General features: G+C 39.3%; 1 protein-coding gene across 1 annotated transcript; it reads left to right on the forward strand.

Annotated features, from left to right (window-relative positions):
* The first annotated feature begins 2,819 nt into the window (after window positions 1-2,819).
* Window positions 2,820-13,208, forward strand: LOC135248025 (uncharacterized). Its single transcript, XM_064322122.1, has 2 exons — window positions 2,820-3,807; window positions 8,508-13,208. Exon 2 carries the CDS (start codon window positions 8,527-8,529, stop codon window positions 10,174-10,176), a length of 1,650 nt encoding a protein of 549 aa, XP_064178192.1. The 5' UTR covers window positions 2,820-3,807; window positions 8,508-8,526; the 3' UTR covers window positions 10,177-13,208.
* The last annotated feature ends 9 nt before the right edge of the window (window positions 13,209-13,217 follow it).

Consider the following 13,217-nt stretch of genomic DNA (forward strand, 5'->3'; position numbering starts at 1 on the left):
GATGCACAGTAGACACTTGACAGTTGTAAAATGCAGCCTACATGGAAACTGCACAAACATTGGGGTTTTTTTCCTTCCCTCTACTGTGTTTTCTTCATTAGAACGCCTGTTGTTGTTGATGTGTTTTGCAAGCCCTGCTTGGTTTGTTGCTATACTATTCCACATACCCATTATTACATGCTTTAAACCCTGGTGTTCATATTGTTTCCTTATGCACTAATGAACCCAAATTACAGACTAAAAGCAGGAAGAGAGGCGCTACAGTGTGGTAAAATTGCATTGGGTGGCAAAGCAAATGAGGAGGAATTGTGCAGTGAGTGATACTTTGTTTAGCTGAATCAAATAAAACACTTGCTGACAGATTTACCTCAGCATTAAGTCACACATAAATGCTCAACTGGAATTACACAAACTGCTATTGATATCAGGCCCAGGTCTGGTGACAGAAAGAGATAGAGGGATTAAAACAATTTATTCAAGCTGACTTACACTAAATTTGTGAGGTCTTAAGGTTTGACAGGGGGTGTGAGCTAATGGGGAAATGAGAAAGAGAGAGGGAGGGATATTGAATTAGATTGATTTGCCCTGTTTTTTCTTCCTGCAACAAACTCTGTTTTTCCATCCCTTGTCTCCTCTGGCATGAGGACATGAAAGGGGAGGAAGCGGCAAAAAGATGAGCCAGTGCCAAAAATATTAACCTTTTAGTGAGCAAGACAGATGGAATGAGGGGGGGGGGGGGCAGAGAGAGAGAGAGAGAGAGATAGAGAGAGAAAAGGAAACAAGGAAAGGATTTAGAAAGAGATAATTTACACAATATTTATGCTTCCACAATATTTTCCTCCAACAACAAAGTCAAAATCTACCATGGTACCACAATATTATGTACATAATGTTTCGGCATTTTAAGGCATATTATTCCCACGGTATTCTGTATTTTTATACAAACCACAAGGCATCTTTGAATTGTAATATGCCTTGTGGTTTGTGGGTGGTGAGAGTATTCCACAGTAGTTTTTTTTTTTTTTTTTTTAATTGTATGCATTATTCTTTGTTTGTTATAGTTTGAATACAACTATGTGTGTGGCTGGGTTTGTCATGTTTACATTACATCTCTATATAAGGTTCCGATAAGAAAGGGTATTGCTCCTTTCTTCCTTTTTTTGTTTTATGGCCAAAATGTCAAGATGAGTTCATTTGTTCAATGACTGCTATTTGTATTCCAGATATTGTGTGCACGATGCTGCCCTCACTATGTAAAATAATGGAAAGCTCCTGCATTCAGAAGAGGTACAAATTAAAACAGCCAGGGAGTGTTGATGCAGGGATCACATGTGGAGATCTAAACTGGAGACACACATTATAGTTAAATGCAAGTGTGTTTTCTTATTTTTGTCCCCTTTTCCTCTTTCTATCTTAGTATAATAGCGCATTTTATCTTTAATAATGCATATTAATATGAGAAAAATTATGAATGTCTACTTTGTCTTTATAATATATAAAGACCTAAAAACATTTTAATGGAATTTATGAAACAAAATAAAATCTATATTAACATAACTACCTAGCATACCTAGGTCTTTATTCCTCAAGTGAGTCTTTGTTCAAACATATTACTCTGGAACTGAACTTGAATGGTAATTATGTGTAATCTCATTGCTGCTGATGTATCAAACAATAATGAACAGAAAAAAGTGATAAATCCATTGCATAACTGTTTCTTCTCCCTATGTTTTGTTCAGTTTTTATATAGTTTTCCAGCCAGGTTCCACACAAATTCAAAAATCATTGCTCCAAAAAAAAAAAAAAAAAAACCTGAAATGGAATCGCAAATGGCTCTCTGTCATGCTGTATTAACGGCTGGCATGTGAGGGTGGAGTAGAGGGCAGTCGACCTCTGACACTGCTGGAAGGGGTCCAGGGTCAGGTATATCTGTCAGGGTTCAACAAAAACACAAATGAATGGATCCACTGCAACATGGCACAGGCCAAGAATGTTTGGAGCTGATGAGAATGCGGTATTTTCATAGTGTGCTTTTCTTTTTTTCACACTCATGTTGCCCTCTGCCATGTCATCCTTTGTCCCAACATTCTCTGCCTCTCACGCTCTCTTGACTTAAGGCTGACGTATCTCCCGGTAAGTATGTACAAGGCAAGTTTAGACAAAGCAAAGAAACAAGTGGAGGGAGGGCACAGCTAATGTGAGTGACACATATCAAATACTAAGAAAACACAGGGAGGGTGGATAAAAAGAGTAAACCCTCTTTCTCAACAGTAGCGCAGCAGTGTTCAGCCTTTTTAGATGTACAAAATAGTTCATTAATCCTATGCCAGTGTCCGATCACTATCAATCTCTGCATACTGTCATGTACTTCAGGATCCAGTGTGCGTTGTCTGGATTAACCTCTCTTCCTTTCTCACTCCCTTTTTTCTCCGCACTCTTTCATGGGCAGGCGCTCAGGGCAGTGCTGTAACAGTACACGTCCCTCTTTTGTCTCCTTTCTTTCCCTAATCCTTTCATCTTTTAAAACTTTCAGGTAGAAAGGTTTTGGCGAAATGAGAACGACAGATTGGTAAAGGAAAGAAAAGGCCAGGGGTGGCCCCTTTCTCTGAACATCGACCAGTTTATGGCTTCCCATTCAATTAGAGCTTTGACGCTAGACCAGCAGCTGATCGGACATTAACGGCTCCCAGTTCTGCTAAGATCTCCTCCCATTATTTCTTATCGCCCTTCGATCTCTGTGCTTTCCCTCGACTCATTCCACTTTTCTCCCACTCACTTTACGCGCTTATCTTGCCATACTTCTCCGTCCTCGCTTTCTCTCACACGCACACACTGTAGTACCGCCCCGACAATTTCGTCGTGACGTCATCACTTACCTGGCTGATTTACTGCGACTGCAAAAAGAAAAGTGCACGGACCCTGGGCAACTCATGACTTCTCGTTTTTATATTTCAGAAAAAAACCTCTTTGCTGGATACATTACCTCTCCTGATTAAATATGGCCACATCGACACTTATCAGTTAAGAACAGCAAGTGGGATGTGTTAGATTTAGTTGTTGCAACATTATAGACATATGAAACACGTGTTTCTCATTAAAAACTGCATTAATACCTCCATCGCGGTCAACATCTGAAGATATCGAACGGTCGTGCATAGCTGTATTTTGTTTTGATTATTTCTCAGTAAAACGTTTTTCCAGAAATAACCTGTGTAAATTAGGAGGCGGTCGATTCTGCCACTCTTTACAGATGTTCCTCATCCTGTCTGTCTCTGTTGTTGCCGTCCACGCAGTCCTATTCCCTCTTTAGAAATCCTCCCCTCCCGCTCTGTTCTTCCTTCCACGTCTGTCTCGAGAGTGAGTGAAGCTCACTGCGCCAACTTTTTGCGACATCGACTTCTTCAGCCCCAGACTACTAACATTTATGGGACTTATAATATTTATTTTTAACCCTGACTTGACTTAATGTCCGCATTTAATAAGTTGCTATTTTGACATCGCAGTTCTTAGGCTACCAAATTTCGTCAAAAATAACTACAGTGTGTTGTGGGATGTCTTATTTCATGTTTAGATGGTCACAAATCCACTGCCAATTTAAAAAACATATTTTAAGGACGCTATTCTAAACGCATTATGGTTAAGCGATATAATGTAAAGATTGCTTATATGCAGAAAACATGTAGGCAGTTGATTTTGACAATTATATCACTTGAAGCTATGATTACGGGTTCTTGGAGAGTCTTGGACCACCACGGAATCAATGTGTTGTCCGCTGAAAGAACGAGCTGTTGGAATCTCTCCTAAACGGTAAGAACACATTATTATTATTATTATTATTATTATTATTATTATTATTATTATTAGTAGTAGTAGTAGTAGTAGTAGTAGTTGTATCAGTAGCCTAAAAGCATAGTATTAGTAGTATCCTTTTTCTTGTTGTTGCCTTAATTACATGGGGCTGTAATTCAGCCTTTATTTGCCACTACATCAGTTGCTACAACAAGCAGGTATTTTATGTTAAGCTAATTTAAGCCACTGAAATGTAATTGCGACAATAAAAATATTTAGGTTCAGGGAAATAAATTACAATGAACTAGAATATTTCTCGTACCACCCGGACATGGTACACACATACATTTGATAAAACAATGTTGACAGTAATGTATGGGGTTAATGGGCTAGTACATACATCCTACAAGTAAATGCATGTTATTTATTTTATTACCTGAACACTGAAACACACTACATATTATTACTATCATTATCTCTTAACTGAGGGAATTGCTACCTTATTGCTATAAGGTAGCAATTGCTATCAATGAGTGTAATTCTTGTTTCCCACATGATTGCAGCCCAGTGCTCTAACCCTGCTCTACTACACTCTGTGGCCCACAATTGTATAGTATATCATCCATATGGCCCACATTTGTGTAATTGTCTAGTCTTGTTATGCCATTTTTTGCATATGAAATAGATGTTCAATTCATTTTATATAAATATTTTTTGAAAACCTGAAATACATAATTTTAGTGCTTCTTCCTTTCCATGATGTCGAAAAAATGATTGTTCTGAAAAAATATTTTTAAATCGTTTATTTTTATTGGTTTTTATTTATTGTACATTTTTAGAAGTAGAAACTAGCATTATGACAGTTGTTTCTGCCTTATACGTGTTCTTATAATTATTTATAATTAAGTTATAAATGCACTCATTTCAAAAGTAAAATGGCTCAACAGCAGCTCTATCACCCTTTGCAAGGGTTGTCGACTACCTGTTTGAATGTTTGTAGTACACAGTCCTAATGAGTTTAATGGTAAAATTGCACTACTAATCAACTAATAAGAGCTTTGTAGATACTGTCCTGTGATTTCCCCCCCATAGTTTGTAGGAGCTATATGCATTCATATTCATTAATGCTCAAGTTTTGATTTTCAGATGTATAGAAAATACATTTGTGATGTAAATAGATTTTTTTTTTTTATTCTTGCAAGGGTTATTCTGAAAATACATAATGGATGGTACATTTTTCTCTCTCTTGTGTGAGGCATTCACACAAACAGACTATAGTCAAGATTACCAGTTAAGTGGAAGCATGCTGTGAGAGACACTAGATCATGACAGAATATAGTCGACAGAATACATGGAGCGTGATGTGATCAGAGAATCAACAGGACTAATGGACTGTTTGTGCTAAGGACAGAAAAGCTCAACCATGTGCGGACAAACACACAACCTCAGACACACAAGTGGCACAAAGTAAATACACCCTCCACGTACTATGGCCGTAAAACTGTCATTTGGTTTCCCAAAGCATCGGCACATGCTCTCAATCTGTTTCCCTTTTTCTCTAATGCATAAGGCTACAGAAGCCTTTTAACTCCCATTGTATGCCTATCACTATGCTCTTCAACCGTTGTGCAGCAAAAACCTGATGTCTTACTTTAACAACCTGAACTCCAGTAATAATGCAAAATTAATGTCTACATAACAGTTGTTGTACTTGTAAAATCACCATTGACGTGTTTACAAAATGGTCTTGCATGGTTTGCGTGTTGGCAACTGTATAAGTGTCTGGGTTTCCTGTTGTTGAGATGATTCATGAATGATCTGAGTCATTGCAAGTTAAGGTTGATTGAAAGAGGACTGAGGACAGAAAATGTATCTCATTTCGTCAGTGTTAGTAATGCCAGTGTTGATAACCTTGAGGAGTGACACCATGGGTGGTCAAACCTGTCAGCGTTCAGCTGCTGTCTCTTGTTTTATCCAAGTCCTTGCTTAAAGGGACACTCCTACAAAGGACTATGTCTTTCTCAAACTTATTATTGCCTGCGTAATTTTTTTGAATGTTTTGTAAACCCACCCAAATTTATTGATCTGACACAGTAAGTGATGGCCTGATTCTTTAATGAGCTTTCTTGGTTGACCAAACAAACCGACATTGAACTTTATCAATGACAGAAATTTGTTTGAAGGGAACTAAAGATCAACTTTAGCGGTAATTGTAGATTATTTGAAACAGCCATGAAAACAATAATCCTTGTCCTTGCTAAATGGGCTTTGTAAAAGTTCAGATGCTGAAATTATGAGCATATGTAGTCGTAATCAGATTATTTTAGAAAACCGTGTATATCAACTTGCCAGAGTATGTGGAGAAAGACTTTATATTGAGCATTGCACAGTAAAGCATTCTAAAAGGTACACTGGAACAGTAGTTTGCTACTAATGTGTGGATCCCTTAACAAGAACAGCATGTCCCTAGAGATCCCGCTGTGTGATTAGAAATATAAACTAAAGCCACATTTTCCGTGGACATAACAAAAAATCCTAAAGAGGAGTCTACTCAGGGTGATGTTTCCAGGCCTGCTATGAGGTAATGGGTGTAATTAATTCCGAGAAAGGACATTATCTATTTTATTGGAAATGATCATGAAATCACAGTGCTGGGGTAATTATTTAAACTGAGGAATTAGTTGAGTTCAAATGTTTAAATGACTGTACACCTTGAATAAGTCAACATTTCCAATTTGGAAATATGATCTTTGCTCTTTGTACTTCTGTCAAACTATACAATACTAACTTTAAAAGGGTACAAGCTCCTTATATTGACTGGATGCCAGAACTTACTGTATAGTGTAACTTGTACCAAGAGGTACGAGGGGCAGTATGTGTGAGCAAATGCGCTACAATATCCATCACTCCAAACCAGCCAGTAAACCCAGAGTGAGCTGGCCGAGTCCAGCCACGGCCAATGAAGCATGTCATTGGCTCAAATGAAGCGTGAAAGTGCTTCTGTGTGCCACAGAGACAACGAACGCTGTTATCTGCAGATGTGGCTGCCTGTCTTTTGAGTTCACAGACCCCCGCCCTGTAGCCAGCCCTCTCTGCTGGAAGGCTTTGTAAAACAAGCACATCTATGCAAAAAATGCGCTCCTCTTTCTGTCATTCGTTCTCAATAAAAAAAGGTTAAAAGACTATCTCATAAAATGCATCCTCTCTCTCTCTCTCTTTTATTTACTCTTGGTGTTGATGGGGCTGTTTGGCTGTTTCTGGCTCAACATCACTGAGCTCCTCATAAAAGACAGAAGTGCACATTCTGTTGCTACCAATCAGTTTTCTAGAGCAGCAGAGTGTTGATTGTATTTGAGACCGGATTAGTCCCTGTTGCACTGATGGTGTCTCACATTCTGGCATTTTCCACATTGCAATAACACCTCCTTGTCAGGCCTTCAGAATGACATAGTGACGGGTATGCTATTCAAATAATTTAGGAAGGAGGTCAAAGGTCAGGAGAATTAGTCAACTCCAGGTGTGAGTTTTAATAGACAACTTGAGGCAGTGAAAAACATAAAGAGCAATACAGAAATATGGAAACTTTAATTTTAATACACTTTCTTATGCAGGATAAATAAATGATACTGATCAAAATAGCCAATTTTATAAATAATCCCAAAGATGATATTCTTACACTTACAGATCTGTGATACAATACATACACACAGAAGTCACATGTATTACCTGGGAGTGATTTGTTTATAAACCTCAGTACAAAGGCAGTCATGTGTCCACAGATATGCTACCTGCCAGTCAAAAGTTCAAAAATACATTTGATGGTGTAACGAGTTGCACCAGTTCTGAGAGTCTATCAGTTGCTCATGCCAACATGTAAAAATGAAAGCAGCGGAGCAGTCTGTAAAACCGCATCAATAAAGTGAGCGATCCCATCAATATCTGTTACAAAGTATTGGCAATCCAAAGGTGAGTACTGCATATTGTGCTTTTGGCAGCTCAGATTGCAGGTTTAGGTGTTTTCTGTAGTTGGATCCTTGACCTGGAGTGGTGCTCTCTTCCTTGGTTTGACAGCAATCTGTCAGTCAGGGCCCCAGAAGCAAGGGTGCGGGCGTGGCTGTTGCTCGGCGTGTTGACGTTTGAGCGTGTAAATGTGCAGCGGTGAGCACCCCTGGCTCTCGCTTCCTATCTCTCCCCCTTGCGGTGAGAATGACAGATCACCCTGAGGGAATCTCTAGTCTAAACCCGCATCATTCGCATTCTGGGCATTCCTCCCGTTTTACTCTCTTTTTCAGGTCTATCCCTCCCTCCTTTCTGTTATTCATCAAAAGAAAAGAAGGACACCTGGCTGTACCTTGGGGTGGGGAGGGTGTAGAAAGAAATGACATTTGTATCTGAGTGCAAGTCAGGGAGATTTAAGTGCTGGAATTCACCCACATCACTGCAGTTGAAGACACACACCTCTGAGATAATGGGTTTCAGATTTGCTCAAGGCAACCTTTGGCAAAGCATGTTAAGATGTTAGCTCGTGAATGAATAATATGTCGTTATTGAACGTTGGTCTTGTTTGCCATCTAGTGGCAGAAACAAAATGCTTAACCACTGAGCACTGTCTCCAAACAATATTTCTTGTCACATATGTCATGTAGAGTTATTTGGAAAGAAAGTTACATTTCCTTGTCTTCCTCTCATGTAAATATGTTCTGTCTGTTTTTTCCTAGTTGATACGTCTTGGGAGTGATGCACTGGCTTCCCTTGGTTGCCATGGTGATCACCTCGGCCCTGCCCTCCCCTCGCAGTCCTGGCCCAAGGCCCATTGCCGCAGCGACAGAGCCTGGCAGAAGCCTTGACAACCACAAAAATTACAACAGTGAATACCACAGTCTTTCTGATGCAAGTATGAGTTCGAGAACTGACATGACAAATAGCAAGCAGGATCACGTGGGCGTGTCCTCTCTGCACAGCACTGACCAAAGTAGTGAAGGCCTGAAAAACTCTAATCATCTAGAAAATGCTTCACAGAAGGATTTTACTGTGACTACTGCTGCCAATCAAACAGACAAGACATCCCTGAGTGATACAGGAGACTCTCAGTTGCACAATAACCACAACCAGGTGGACTACAGTTTACCTTCTTTAATTAATCAAGTGGACTACAATTACCAGGACAAAACAAAGCAGGAGAAATACTTACTTCAAAGCAAAAGTAAAAAAGATCCCCGGATTGATACTGCTACACAAAGGGACAATACAGATCAAGATACTGACAATGACATTGTAGGGGGAAACTTGAGAAGCTTTCACACTGAAAACTACAGGTTACAGGACGGACAAAGGCAAGGGAACTACATTTCTCCAAATAACCGCAAAGCAGAGGAATACAAATCTCAGGATATCAATGCTCATGAAGACAACCACTTACCTGCCACCATTCAAAAGGAAAATTATTTTCCCCAAAAAACAAAGCTCGAAGAACACTATAAAATGGCAGACATTTCAATTCAAGAGCACTACAGTCCGTATGAATATGCTATCTCCAAGGATGGCACCATTGCAACGGGCAATTATGACAAGCCAGAAAAGCTGTTGGTGGCGGACAGTACTGGTAACTGGGGGGGTGAATTGAATGAAGTACAAGGGGCATCAGAGACAGATATGATTGGAGGGAAGTTGCTGGGAGAGGCAGATCTGTTGTTTTTGGACACACACCCAAGAGTACTGTTCTCACCCTCTCCCTCCCCCCCAAACCATCCCCCTCTCTTATTCATGCTGGAGGGCGGGTTTACCGAGGACGAAAGGGTGGGGGAGGACGAGGAAGAGAGGAATGAAGGAAGCGATACGTACATAGAGGGACCAGGAGATGGGAAGAGACAGGTCGAATCCAAGCGATTTGACAGAGAGGCAGACGCCCGCTCGGAGTCTGGAGCTGAGACAGAACAGGCCTCTCACCCTAAAGCCAGGCCCAAACGTGCCCAGGCCTCCTATGTCGGGCTGAGGGAGATGTCGGTGTGCGACGCGCATAACGTGTGGGTAACGGACAAGAAAACCGCCGTCGATCTCTATGGGCGTACCGTCACCGTGCTGTCTGAGATTCAGACCCTGTCAGGTCCTCTCAAACAGTACTTTTTTGAGACGCGGTGCAGGACAGCCGACCCCCGCGGGTCAGGTAAGAGCAAAGCGGAGGTGGCCCCGGGGAGTCCAGGGCCCATGGGAGTCTCTGGAGGGAGTTGCCGGGGAGTGGACAAGAAGCAGTGGGTCAGCATGTGCAAGCCAAAGCAGTCCTACGTCAGGGCTCTGACTGCGGATGTCGACAAGAAGATCGGGTGGAGGTGGATCAGGATCGACTCGTCCTGCGTATGCGTGCTTCTCTCCAGAGCCACCAGGAACTAGTTAGGGAATTTGGGGACGGGGTGGGGAAAAAGGGAACGGGATCAGAAGTTACAGGATGCACTGCAAGGGAGTGTCTCAAGTGTTGTTTGGAATCTGCTGCTGCTAACATTCCCAAGGGATGTCATACTTCTCTCTGTCAACTCAACTGTGCTGAAGATGGTCACTGTACTGTTAAATAACTGTTACATCAAAAAAAAAAAAAAACCCTACATAATCTAGAAATCCATATGATTATTGTGCCTTCATAAAGTGAGTAAATATGTTCTCTGGAAGTTCTCTAAGTAAAGAAACTCTACTGCTCCCTCTATTCATCCAGTGAACCTCGACTTTAGCCTTCTTCCCATCCCAAACCTGACTAAATATCTTAAACACAGGTGGTGTTTATGCCTGTAGGCAATCTATCTGTGAGAAATGATTTGAGTGGATCATTCAGAATAGGTTTGGCACACCATGTAGAAGTGAAGCTATGCTGAAGCTGCCTCTGTTTAAAGCATAATGAAAGAGCTGAGGAGAGGGCAGGAGGCCTGGGTGTTTCCAGTGTAAACTTTGATTCAAGCTCCATCTGGTCAATTTTCCGATTTTCCGTTGAACCTTGGACCTGCCTTCTGCCTTCTGCCCTTCTGCATTCATTCTCCCCCTCCACCTTCATGTCATATGACCAACATCCATCTCATCTGGCCTCATCTGCCATGGCTATGTAACATGGGAAAATCTCAAATCAAAGGGAAATATGTTGATGTACGTTTTTTATTCTTCTGATGACTTTTTTATATTTTATGGATGATGTAAATTATTTGTATTGTTTAGTTTACATGTAATCCACTACAAATATGTTTGATATTAATATATTTCTTGATGTATGTACTACATGCGTGCACTGTATGTATGTGTGTGTGTTTGTATGTACGTGTGTATGTATGTATATTACACATACAGATTATGTATAATCTGTGTATATAGCTATATATTATATATGTATTTATATTAGGTAGTGATTTGTTGATAGGTGGAATGAAAAATCAGCAGTATTTGGATATTTGACTTGAGGATTACCCCTTATACTACTGAATTCATCCTTTTTATATTGCGAAATAATGTACAGTACCACAGGGCACTGAACAATCAATGCATTCCTTCAACGAGTTTAGTTCTTTCAGGAAATTTGTTCTCCTAGCATATTTGTGTTTGTGTAATGAAATTAGAATACTTTCATATTCATCTTTTCATGCTAAAATATTTCATGACCAGCATGTCATTAACCACAGACAAGGCTAACAATATAAATGATGTTTCCCAACGTAAGTAATAAAAGTAATTAATTTATGAACTGTGGTCTGTGTTTACCACTAGAAGTTATGTGCAAGAATGGCAATATAGAAAATGACAGCAAAATCAATCTCACTATTGAAAGAGTGCAATTTCTGCAGGGCTGTTGCCTCTTTCCATGTCCATGCAGAACCATAGCAGGGATTGAATCTTCAAAGTTGAGGAGATATGACTCGATATACGTATGCCTGAAATATCGAATGCAGAGATACTAACAGAATTTTTATCACGTGTCTCCTGGCTGAATGGCAACTTCTATGCAAACAAAATGCAAACACGAGCACAATTCCAGGGCTGTGCCTTTAGTGGGTCCACATGCCTTTTGAGATGTAGTTACGATACAGTCCACACTTCGGTGGAACTACACAGTGAGTGAGTGTCGTATAATGGCTGAACATCCAAACAAGGCATGTAGTCTTTCCTAGTTCACATTTTCACACAGGCACATCTAGTCTAGACTTGAGCATAAATGCATGCCGTCAAAACACATAAAAATGTAAATGCAGCAATGCTCACTTTAAACCAATAAGTAATCACTTTAAAATGAATCGGCCAACTTCATAACACTAGCTAAGACAGAAATTAATAATATTTTATACACATGGATTTGACAATAGATATACTGTATCTATAAAGTGCCGCTTCATACTGTTTAAGTATAATCATTTATGTAATGATTATTGTGAAATGAAAAGCATTATTATTGATGTGAACAATATTGTTAATTTACTAGACAGATTGTTGATACTCCTATTTTTATGTCGAAGAAGTTTGATAGGTATAATAATAACAATAGTAATCATCATTACGGTAATCAAAATACTAATTTTGAGTTGCACTAACATTATACTTTTAAAACCATTGTAACAATGTACTGATCTTATTCATGTTGTACATGCAGTAATATTTATTGTACATTCATTTATATGGGTGTTCATTATTCAAATCCAGTAAATCAAACGCTACCTTATTCAGACTAGCGAGCCCGTCATAATGCACAACGAAGACCAACTTGCACATTTATATAAGGACATCTACACACAAATGGACTCACCAACCCACATGCCAACACATAATCAGAAACTTCAAGAAACCCTTTGTTTCAACCCCTACACCTCTCAATGGAATCTTATACAATAAACACTCAGAGACCATACTGTTACAGTGGTTTTGCATCATTTTTTTTTATTTTTACCACTTTTGGTTTTATCATCATTACTGTAATTGTCATGTTTGTCTTGTAATTTTCCATTGTTATGACTGTTCTCTTTATTAATATTTTTCATTTAAATCATAACACAATTTGTTTTCAAAATTTACACATACAAGTAGCATATTTTTACTGTCCATTTTTAAAATGTATTTACTTTTCAAACTAAATAAATTAAATTGAATTACAGTCAGTCAGAATCAAGTAATAAATGAACAAGTACATACAGATATTCAATACATACATACATACATACATACAGAAATAGTAGTTATCATAAAAATAAAAAATAAATAAAATACACACGTTTTGCAAACTCTTCCCCCACCTCATGTATATCTTTTAAATTCATTATAATTGTCTTTCTCTAAATTTGAGTTCATTGTCACTGTTGTTTTGTCATGCATTTGAACACAGAAGATAATCTTGTCTTGTTTTGTTCACCAGTGCCCCCTAGCTGCATATTATTCTGTGCTCTCTCTCTCTCTCTCTCTCTCTCTCTCTC

Source organism: Anguilla rostrata, chromosome 2, assembly GCF_018555375.3.
Source record: "Anguilla rostrata isolate EN2019 chromosome 2, ASM1855537v3, whole genome shotgun sequence".
NCBI lineage: Eukaryota > Metazoa > Chordata > Actinopteri > Anguilliformes > Anguillidae > Anguilla > Anguilla rostrata.

Coding starts and splice junctions, on each gene's coding strand:
- LOC135248025 (XM_064322122.1), top strand. CDS start 8,527: ATGCACTGGCTTCCCTTGGTTGCCATGGTGATCACCTCGGCCCTGCCC.